At 34.9% G+C, this 11,916-nt stretch overlaps 1 protein-coding gene across 1 annotated transcript; it reads left to right on the top strand.

Annotated features, from left to right (window-relative positions):
- Nucleotides 1-1,568: 1,568 nt before the first annotated feature.
- On the top strand, nucleotides 1,569-11,025 carry LOC131071346 (neutral/alkaline invertase 1, mitochondrial). Its single transcript, XM_058007146.2, has 6 exons — nucleotides 1,569-2,718; nucleotides 4,618-4,783; nucleotides 4,954-5,165; nucleotides 9,158-9,651; nucleotides 10,051-10,099; nucleotides 10,181-11,025. The coding sequence occupies exons 1-6, from the start codon at nucleotides 2,017-2,019 to the stop codon at nucleotides 10,505-10,507; spliced, it is 1,950 nt and encodes a 649-aa protein (XP_057863129.2). The 5' UTR covers nucleotides 1,569-2,016; the 3' UTR covers nucleotides 10,508-11,025.
- The last annotated feature ends 891 nt before the right edge of the window (nucleotides 11,026-11,916 follow it).

Raw genomic sequence — 11,916 nt, 5'->3', positions numbered from 1 at the left:
CTTGATCTTGCCAAGCCAAAAGTGAAGGGGGCCTTATCCACCTCAACTATTGATCTTCAACTGTCCAACCCAAATATAGATTTGTGGTGGTCTTCCCAAGTTTGACACCCTTAACACTTGAGAGATTACCAAGCATTAGAAATTTGGGGCCTACAACTTAGATCAACGATAAGGACTATGTTATGTGGCTCCCAAAAGAGAGGGGGGAGAAAATATCATAAGAGTACCTTGAAGATTAAAGATGACAAAATACAAATAATTCCTAAAAAAACCTATTTGATGGAGTAATTTATAAAACCTATTTGATGGAGAAATTTAATTTAAAAAATGTCCAAGTAAATGGTAAAGAAAGGTTTGTGAAGCTAGAGTGAAAAGTATAAATATAAAAGTAAATTTTGTGTTTTGACGTAAATAATGAATAACTAGTAGCAAATACTAAATAGTCAAGAGATTATCCAAATTCAAGGGGACATAACACTTACATTAGATAATGACGTGTTAAATATAATATTTAATGACCAAGATTACCTTATATAATCTATGATTAAGATCGATTCAATGGTTCCCACTGAATTAGTCTATTGGTAAAAACTTTGTGCTCTTAAAGGAAAACTCTTAAGTTTGATTTTTTTTTTTTGGTGCCAAAGGGTATCTTTGCGACCCAACCCTCTTCCCATTTTTTGAGATCTTAAGTTTAAATCTTATGGAGGTGGTAGTGTATTGTTTTTTGTATTGAAGCAAAATTAGATTTCTTCATCATATCATAGAAATAAGAGGTAGTCTCATATGTTATAAACCATCAATATGACGAGGTAATCCCATATGCTATATATCGAAAGTTCAAAGTAATCTCGTAATCTCCTATTGATAGAAATAAGAGGTAGTCTCATATGTTATAAAACATCAATATGATGAGGTAATCCCATATGCTATATGATAAAAGTTCAAAGCAATCTTGTAATCTCTTATTGATAGAAATAAGAGATAGTTTCATACATTATAAACGATCAATATAACAAGGTAATCCCATATGCTATATAAATGAAAGTACTAATATAAATAAAAGTACTAATTAATCAGTAATCTTCATACTATAAGCCATCTAGCTTATATATTATATGGATAAGAGTACAAAAAAATAATACGGTATACTATATAAGCTCCTGTAAGCTATAAGAGTAGACAAAAATAATACTGTATACTATATAAGCTCCTGTAAGCTACTGTATACTATAAGAGTACAAAAAAATAATACTGTATACTATATAAGCTCCTGTAAGCTAACTGTTCCTGTGGATAAAGAACATTTCGTTGTCTTCTCAAAATACTTCTAGTCAAATCAAAACGCGTCAGAATAATTAAATAGTTTCTTGTCGATCCCAACTTTTCCATAATTAGGTAATTCGTGAGATAAATACCGGACTTGTATAAAAACAGCAGTAGATTTGAACGGGGACAATGACACGTAGATCAATCGTAAAAAATCTAAGAAAACATCTGCCCGGTTCAAATAAAAAAGTTTAGGGAAAACGTACAAAGAGTCTCAGATCTTACACCTGGTCGGTGTGCTATTGATTACTTGTAAGCATCAGGGCGCATTCCCAAAAAAAAAGGTTTGACAGGAAGCTTCAAAGCAGTTTGGTAGTTAAATTAAACAAATTAAGTATATCTTCTTAAAAAGCGAGCAGGGACTTTAAATTGATCCATTGAATCTAAGGTCGAAAACAATTGTGATTTCAAGCTTTCATTCAACGTGCAAAATAAAATTGAGGTACACTTTCGTTCTGTGTCGTTTTTCAGTAAAAATCTGGTGCAGATCTATCATTTGGTTGGTTATTTGTTTTTCATCAGTGGTGCAATCTGGCCCATTTAAAGGCTGCAGCTTTATGTGAATTGGGCATTCTCCATTTGAGGTTTTCCTTCAGAGAAATATTTTGTGTGGCAAAGCAGAAAAGCCCAAGTTCTGTGATTGATATAAACAATCCTTACAGATATTGTGAAAGAATTCCATTGATTATGAGTCCAGGCAATTCGTTGGGAGCTTTGGCAGCAAACCCATGTTGTCGATTACTCCTACGATGCTCTTCTTCATCTTTCAGAAAGCCTTGCTATATTTCAGCTTTCAAACCCTTAGCCCTATGTCAAAAAAGGCAGTTGTCCTTTCATAGATCCTCATGGTTGAGATCGGCCGCTCTAAAAAAATCTGCAATAATTTTGCCTAAAAGGGCATTGCCAGATTTTTCGACCTGTGCTGAATTTGTCCAGGAAGATACTAATAGTAGTCACAATAGAGTCTCTGCTTCTGCAGCTGGTGTTGCCATCAAACCCTCAGAAGATACAGTTTGTATTAATTCCACCACCAATGTGAGGCCAGAGAGAATTTATGTGACAAGTGTGAATCCTCTTGAGGTGGAGAGAATCCAGGAAGAGAGATGCACTGAATTTGGGTTAGATGATTCTTCCTCGTCCTCTGCTATAGAGGACGAAACCCAAAGCCCATTTGAGAAGGAAGCATGGAAACTTTTAAGGGATGCAGTTGTTAATTATTGTGGGAGTCCGGTAGGAACTGTTGCAGCTAATGACCCATCAGATGGCACCACTCCTCTCAATTATGATCAGGTGTTCATAAGGGATTTTGTGCCTTCCGCTCTTGCATTTCTGCTCAGAGGTGAGAGCGAGATAGTTCGAAATTTCCTTCTCCATACCCTTCAGTTGCAGGTAAGTTTTGATTATCCATTTTCTGTGGCTATTTACATTTGTAGGCGCTTGAGCTACAGCATTAATACCATCCTTGGGTTAGCCTCTCCAGCCTTAGCTTTGATTTAGGTCATATGTTTGAAGATAAGACTTGTCTATTGTACCTGGATGTATTCCAATTTTCCAATGAATTTTTTTGGCCATTCACAACATTAGTTTTATTTGATATTTTTTTTCTATGGAATTTCCTTCTCGATATCTACAAGAAAGTTTTGAGTCAAATTTTATCCATTTTGTCTGGCCTTTTATATCTGTAGGCATTTAAACGAAAATATTTGGGTATTCCTGCCTTGGGTTTGTATTTCAGAATTCCACTGTGAACTATTTTGGGCACTGATAACGTTAATTTAATTTCTTTATATCCTCTTATTCCTTTGGCATAACCTTCAGTTGAAGGCAAGTGCTGATCGTTCAGTTTGTGTGGTTATTTATAAACTTAGGCATTTGAACTTCAGTGTTAAAGAACCCTTCCCTTGGGTTTGCCCCTCTAGCTTTACTGATTGAGGGAGTGCATTTCTCTGTCATACTTGTCAATACCGTACCTGGATCTAGTGTGGAGTCTCATTGAATTATGTTGGCTGCACACTACATTAATTTCTTTTTGTTTGTATTTTTTTTATGATGGCAATGAGGATGAGTACAGTCACTGATACTGATAATGTTCTATGGGACCGGTTCAAGTGTCCTGTATATTTTTGTGGTAGTATTTCAGCTATAGAACAGGCTGAAAATTAGAGTTACAAGGATTCATGATTCAGGAGATTGTGTAGTTTCCAAAATTCCATGGATCTTTGAAATTTGGTTGCTTTGAAATATGGTTGCATATTCATGTACAACGGGAAATCTTAGATACTATCTTCACAGACACTGGGCAATCAAGGAAACAGACTTTTCTTATGTTAGATTTATTGTTTTCCCTAGTGTTTTAAGACTCGTACAACTTCTACTCTTGCTTGTATCTTGTATTTGTTCTCTTCCTGGTTTGTATTTGAAGTTGTTGGCACATCTTCCATTGTTGGCATGAAGGTCATTTGAGATTGTTCTGACTTTTTATTTCGTTCAGGAGTTATAGCAAGGTCATGTGAACTTTGTCTGATTTACATCATCGGAATACTTGTGTGTTTTTAATGGTTTATCTTCCAGGGCATTTTGACAAATTGTCCATGTTCCATCTTTTCAGGGCATTCTGGATGTTGTCAAATATCCAGTTTCACGATGGTGGGCTATCTTCCATTCTAGAACTATTTCGATCTATATTATAAATTCATATTTTAAATGTCCCGAATACCCAGGATAGTTTAGGAGTTGTCCATCTTACAGCTTTCAGGATGTTTTAAGAGCTGTCCAAATTCCAGTTTTATTATGGTGGATATGTGAGTTTGTTTTGATCTATATATGATTAAACATTTTACATTTCCTCTCGCACAAGGATATTTTAGGAGTTGTCTAGCTGACAGCTTCCCTATTGCCAGCATGGCGGCATAGGAACTTGTATTGTTTTAGATTGCTTCTAGCATTGCATATTCTGCGCATCCTATCTTCTCAGTTTGTTTTAGGAGCTGTTCATGTTCTGGACTTGCTATGGAGGTCATGAAAATTTGTTCTGATTTGTATGATTTGTTATATTTCAAATAGTGACATATGTCAATGAAATCCACCCTGCAATTGTTTTATTAATCTACCTTTGCTCAATTGTACCATTAGCTCTGATATCTGATTAGTTGCCTCTGCTGTTTATTTTCAATTAACGAGTCTTTGAAAGGGAGAAAGTGTTCACTTTCACTAATTACTTTTGGAAAATGAGCATGATCGAGATGGTGAAATTTCAAGTTTATGATTTCATTTATCTTGTAATGACAGAGCTGGGAGAAAACAGTCGATTGTTACAGCCCAGGACAAGGATTGATGCCGGCCAGTTTCAAGGTTAGGACAGTACCTCTTGATGGAAACAATGAAGCAATTGAGGAAGTCTTAGATCCTGATTTTGGAGAGTCAGCAATTGGTCGTGTTGCTCCTGTTGACTCTGGTAAGGATTTATTGGTTTCTGGTGTAAAATCATTTAAGATACAGAGAATTCCAAATCCTAAAATGATTTTTTTGCATGTGAAAAACAGAGGTTATATCTTATTCTTATAAGTATTTGATCCACGCACATTATTTTTAGAGCATTTCAAATAGCATGTGTTGCTTTGACAGGTCTCTGGTGGATTATTTTACTGAGAGCATATGGAAGAATCACTGGAGATTATGCCCTCCAAGAGAGGGTAGATGTTCAAACAGGCATTAAATTGATATTGAGGTTGTGCTTAGCTGATGGATTTGATATGTTCCCAACATTATTAGTGACAGATGGTTCTTGCATGATTGATCGACGAATGGGCATTCATGGACACCCTCTTGAAATTCAGGTATTTAATTTACTGCTAGATTTTTAAAACTATGTTATTGTGCCCACTTTTCTATTTCTCCCTTTAAGCGGAGCAAAGCCTTTTCCTTCTTTGTGTCTTGTCTATTTAGTAAACTTGATATAGAAGAAATTGTCCATGTGCATCACTTGAAATTATTTTTCAATTTTTGCCCTTGACACAGCATAGTTTCCTGGTTATTTTTGAATTTTTGGTTTAAATTATGAAATGTTTTAGTTGTAATTTATATGCACCATGTTATTTCTTTCTTTAATCATTTGTTTCCATGCCAAGCATACTACCTGTTTGGTGTTGATACCTTAATTTCGGATATAATTTAAGGTTGTCAATGATGACCAGGTCCTAATTTGTGTCCAGTTTCCAAACTGATTTTTTTTCATTTGTTTCAGTGGTCATGAACATGAAGATTATTGCCACTGAATCTGATTTGTTTCTATATCTTGCCATTGAAAGCAATCACTAATAATTAAAATTTACAGTAGAACATTGTCATCGGATCCCACTAGTTGAATGCACTTTTCGAGTCTCATAGACCTGATTTTGTCATTGATGGCATTAAGATAATTTCTTTCCTTTTCCTTGCTTTCCTCCCAGACATCCTTTCCTGCCATCCATCCGTCCCTCCTCTCATTCTGTCCTTTACTTCCTCTCCTCCTTTCCATCCTTCCTTACTCATTTCCCTCCATCTTCCATGCCCTTCTTTCTTCCCTCCCTACTTTCCTTTGTTTCACAGTTATTATTATCCATTCCATGAGTTGTTTGGATGTGCATAAAGAAGATTGATTATTACTTAATTTTGTAGCTGGATAGGCAATCAGTGGATAACTGTTAAGATGGTTTTTTATTTCCCATTAGGCCTATATAACAGATATGCCAAAATGGATTTTACAAGTCATCAAATTAAGCTCAATACAGAGCCTGCTCAGATTAAACACAATATTGGTTCCAATGTTTATGTATGAAGAGTGTGTGACGAGCTTTAACCTGGCTCACAAATTATGAGAAAATAGTTTGCTAGTTTGTAACAATCCTTGGTTAACATAATTTGACTATTCATCTAAGTTATATGAATAAAATCTGGTTCAAAATTGCATCATGCTAGTAACCGTATACTGGTATGTGGGATCAAAACTCAATAGAAATTTTGGTTTACGGTAGACACATGCTATTTTTCATGCAATTAATTACAGCTAGAGTTGTTATACATTGGCAGCAAGGCATGGAGCATCATGTCATGACCGTGTAATAAAAAGTTGAAAACTAAAACACAGCTGACATATTAGAAAGAAAAAACTAAAACTATAAAATAACTCATAATTAACAAAATAAAATAATTCTTAAATAGTTCTAAAGTAAAATAAAATTACTCATAAGTAAATAAAATAAGATGACTGATATCCCTTGGGCATTTTTTGATAGATGTGTTTAAGATATCTACATCAGTAAATACATTATCCACATTCTTAACAATTCCTTAATTTTTCGCTCATTGCATTGTCAGCCAGTCTATCTTAGGATAACACTAGAGCTTATTTTTATGATTTATAATTAAACATCACTTTCAATAAAAAAAAAAGGCCTAAATGTGTCAATGAGACAAAATTCAATTACTTAATTAATTTGGAAGGATTAGGCATGGTCCAAGATTGCATCATCTTGGTACTGATATATTGGCATGTAGAGCCAGTAGAGAAATTTGCTTGCATTTTGATTTGTCTATATACATATTTATATAGATATTTTGAAATCCTCAGTTCAACTTTACACTTTCCTGCATTTGCATTCATTCATTTCATTCTCATTCTATTTGCCTTAAGATACCAACATACCATATACTCATGATTTATACATAAAAACCAGTTTCTCAAGCCACAAGATTTAAATAGGAAGGATTTGCACTATCTATAAGTGCATTAATTCAAGTTTCAATACTCAAACCTCTCATAACTATAGTAAACAATATTAACTACAGTAAACAATATTGAAAGGAACTTAGGAGTTTTCAATTTTGAAAGCCAATTGGCAATGTGCATGTACAGTTTATGCTATGTCTGCAGTCTTTCATGTTCAATCCACCAGCAATCTATATGCAAGGTGCACTAGATGCTACTCTTGTCCTCCAGTTTTTATATGTTCCCTGATCCTCAATGCTTAATGCAATTTGAATTTGATAAGTCTAGCAAAAAATGGATCCAGATTGGATCTATTTTTGGTATGCCTCTTATTTTTTTTTGGTATGCCTCTCATCAACAAATAGGTCGAGGAAATACCTAGAGTAGGTACCTAGGGACATTGGAAAGATAAATGCAATTATTGTATGGCTATTGCTACAACTCTTGTAACGGCCACCGATGAATATTTGTAATTCTAAATAATATTAGTTCTAGGACGATTTGCAAAACTAATACTTGGTAAGGTTTTGAGAGAGAAAAAGAGACCTTTTTATGCGTCATTATAGTGTGATGACATGTGAAAAAATGCCTTCACTGACTGCTCTAGAGTTTTCTATTAAAGTATGTTTCACCTGGTCCAAGTCTGCAGCTACTCTTAAATTTATTTTTTATTAACTTCATCATTCTATATCCTACAAATTTGGTTCATGTCCACTGATCAATTAATGGTTTGGTGTAGGAACATGAACTCATGAGAGACGTATCGCAACTCTTTAACTAAAACTAAAACATCTGCTTGGTCTTGCCAGTGATTAACTACAAAAGTCCTCTAAACACTGTGAACTGCTCCAGTAATGTTGCTTTCCATACTCTCTATATTTTTCTGTAATTTTAATTTTATGTGCATGGGAGAATCAATTTTAGGTCTCTATGTGCCTTGCAGATTATTCGTGCCAATGATAATTTGTAGACTAGAAAGCCTTTGCCTGTGTGAAGACACAGTTGCTATGCCAATTGGTAGGTCCATTATTTCGACCTGTAGCCAGCATTTTTTGTTTACTTTTTAGTTAGGACATGTAAACTGATTATTCTAAGTTGGAAAGTCCACGATACAATAATTTTTTATTCAAGTTGCATTTTCCGTTGGTTGCATACTGTATATTCTTGATTTAAGCTGCAAAATCCACGTTACAATATTTTTAAAGTTGGTAGTTATTTTGTTTTTTGTATTTTATAATGTATTGATGTATTCCAAAATGGGAGAACGTTAATTCAAATGTGTACTTAATTGTAGATTGGATTGGGAATGTGAAGAATTGCATTCTATCTGAAGATTAAAAACTGTTTCCATTGCTGGAGGGTGTGTTTGATTTTATTCTCGTTTGTCTTTGATCTTAAACACTTGGAGTATGCCAAATGGCAAATGTTGGTTCTCCTTGGTTGAAGGTCTATCACTTCATTATTTCTAAACAGTGATATAGGCAATGCTTTTCAATTTTTTGACAGGTTGAAAGCCTGTTAATTAGTTTGGAGTGGATCTCTCTCCCATTCCACTCTTTATGATCTTCTTCTAGTACAGAAATTGTCTTTAGTTGAGAAGTCAGTCATCAAATCATGTTATCCCTGGATAAAGAATTCATTGAAATACAACTCATAAACCACATCCAACAAGCCACATGCTGGAAATGTAGGTAATACTTTCAGTGCTGGGTAGTTAATTTATATTCTACCTGTTAAGTATTTGAATGTGTTTCTGACATGCAATGAGCCTTGGGCACTGTACAACACACGTTCTGTGCAAACTTATCATTTGGAATTCTTTTTACATCTGAATTATGAAAAAAAAACTACATTTAAATCTCATGGTTCGCCTTACTCTGAAATCATGCATCTTTTGCTAATAGTTTTTCTCCACATTACCATACGTAGTCTGATTACACATTCTATATGTCTGAAGGTAACCAAAACGTGTCTGGGATTTTTTAATAGAGTTTTGAGATGTTTTATATATTTCGATAAGTTACAGTGTCTAATTTTTCAAAAAGCAAATTATAAAAACAATTTTTGTATGCTATATTGCAGGCTTTATTCTACTCTGCACTTCGTTGTGCTCGAGAAATAATGATTGTAGATGATGGATCATTGAATTTAATGAGGGCTGTAACCAGCAGGCTAAGTGCTCTGGCATTTCATATTAGAGAGTATTACTGGCTTGATATGCGAAAACTCAATGAAATCTACAGATACAAGACAGAAGAGTATTCCCATGATGCTGTTAATAAGTTCAACATTTATCCAGATCAAATCCCATCATGGCTTGTTGATTGGATGCCTGATCAAGGTGGCTTTCTAATTGGGAACCTCCAGCCAGCTCACATGGATTTCAGGTTTTTCTCCCTAGGCAATCTCTGGGCTATTGCCACGTCTCTGACTACCCCAGAACAAGCTGAATCTATTTTGAACTTAATAGAGAGCAAATGGGATGATCTTATTGGTAAAATGCCTATGAAAATATGCTATCCAGCATTGGAATATGAAGAGTGGCGGATAATCACTGGCAGTGATCCAAAGAATACGTACTACTCTCTCCTTTTTCCTATTGTTAAGTGTCATACTAGTATACCAATTTTGCATTGGGTTTAGAAAGGTAGCTATAAATAAATGTTGTGTTGCTGTATATTTTTCGTTTGTCTTTGGAATTAGGCAAACTCTCCTGCAGTTTGTATGCTTGTGTCATATATCTAAATATGCCTATTATAGGATAAGGACAATTGTAATCGCATTTTCACCGTAGAGGATTTGCCTGTGGATCTTGTATCTTTTGTTTAATTTGTATGGCTTTCTCCAAGAAAGACATGCACATTGTGTAATACTAAATGATTATAGTAGTTTTGACAAAAGGAAGATACTTGTTGATGTTCTTAATTTTGGGGTTTTAGTTTATATTCATTATTAATTGGATTTCGTATCTGCAGCCCTTGGTCATATCATAATGGAGGATCATGGCCAACACTTTTATGGCAGGTAAGAGACTTCCTCCTAAATGCACTATACATTATAACCATGGTTTAATCCAGTGTTCTGACTATGTGTTTCTCAATACAGTTGACTGTTGCATGCTTAAAAATGGGGAGACCAGATCTAGCCAATAGAGCAGTAGAAGTTGCAGAGACACGGCTTTCAAGAGATCGGTGGCCAGAGTATTATGATACAAAAACTGCAAGGTTCATTGGCAAGCAGGCTCGACTGTACCAGACATGGTCAATTGCTGGATATCTAGTTGCAAAGTCACTCTTAGCTAATCCAGCGTTGGCAACTATATTGACATGTGAGGAGGACCTTGCTCTTATGGAAGGATGTTCATGCCCATTGAGCGCCAGCCCTCGTAGAAAGTGCTCCCGAAATGCAATGCGATCCCGCATTCTTGTATAGAATTGTTCCAGTAGAAAACCATTCTTTTCTATTTTTTAGCTGAAAATATTCATTCTAAAAATTTAACTTAATTATGATGGAAATACAGGCCCAATAGCAATTTTTGAAAATTGCTAGAAGAGAGCTAGCTCTCTCTCTTTGAAAATTGCTAGAAGAGAGCTAGCTCTCTCTCTTTTTGTGGGTTAACTGTAAATAATTTTAATGTACAAAATTGTCACACCTATATATATTACTCAATCTGGGTTGTAAGAAATGCACCCAGCATTATTTGTAACTTTTGTACGATGAAATAGCACTAATTGACTTTGTGCTAGCATTATTTGTAACTTTTTACCATAAAATAGCACTTATTGGCATTGTGCTATTGAACATCACGGCCTTTCGACAGCCATTTGTCTCTCTGGAACCTGCATATAACCAAGGACCTACGAGGTTTATTTGGAAATTTAAGAACATGAAAAGAAAGATTAATGTGATCATTCAATGATCAACATGAAATAAATTCCATTATCTCTTTATATGACATTAAATTTTTTGAATGCCATTGCATGGTATTCTATTATATAAGTTTTTATTCAATGTATGGCAGTCGACTGAAATCATGAAATGGTCTATGTCAATGAAGACTTTGATTATGGTTGTGAAGATCTGTGTTACTGTCACCTTCTCAGGCGTTTCGTTTATCATTTGTATATACGTATATATTGGGTGCTTATAGCATGCAAATCAATGCCCCCATGTAAAATACATTTCTTATCCTTTATTCTAAATTGCTGTGTCAGAACTCAAAGAAAAAAAATTAGTGAATGGAATTTAGGTTAATGAGATGCATTGCACGAATTAACCAGCATCCTGTCACAAGATTGATAATTAAACTATATGAAGACAGAGATTGCTGCATTCTGATGAAGAGAAAAACTTCCTTGCTTTCCATTCAGATTAAGGCAGGATAAAGAGTTAGTGCTCCTAGATAAGATCACAGAATAAAAGATTCTGTCGTAGGATTATGTATGCACTAGACTGATGTTGAACTCGATGGGAAAGGTGGGGTCAATCTAGCATATGATAACGAATGAGTTAAGCAATATCAATCGAATCTATATGCAAAGATTCAGGGAAAAGAGACCAATTTATTAGTTTGCCTTGATACACTTGATGGTATATAAATTAGCAAGTGGGGTTGGTGCATGTTCATGAACCAAAATATAAAGCGGCAGTGAAGAAAAACTTCACCGGCAAGTGGATTAATTCATTGATTTTTGCTGTTAGTTGAGATCAACTAAGGTTCGTGTGAAGTTGCTGACGACTACTTGAACGTGTGGGTATACTTAGTGGATAAGGTTAGTAGGCAGCTTTTGATCCTAACAATTTCTATGGGATAAAGCTAATCTCAATTTTGGCTTGGTCAG

Source organism: Cryptomeria japonica, chromosome 2 (assembly GCF_030272615.1).
Source record: "Cryptomeria japonica chromosome 2, Sugi_1.0, whole genome shotgun sequence".
NCBI lineage: Eukaryota > Viridiplantae > Streptophyta > Pinopsida > Cupressales > Cupressaceae > Cryptomeria > Cryptomeria japonica.
Note: the sequence above shows the minus strand (reverse complement) of the source record. Positions and strands in the feature narration are given on the sequence as shown.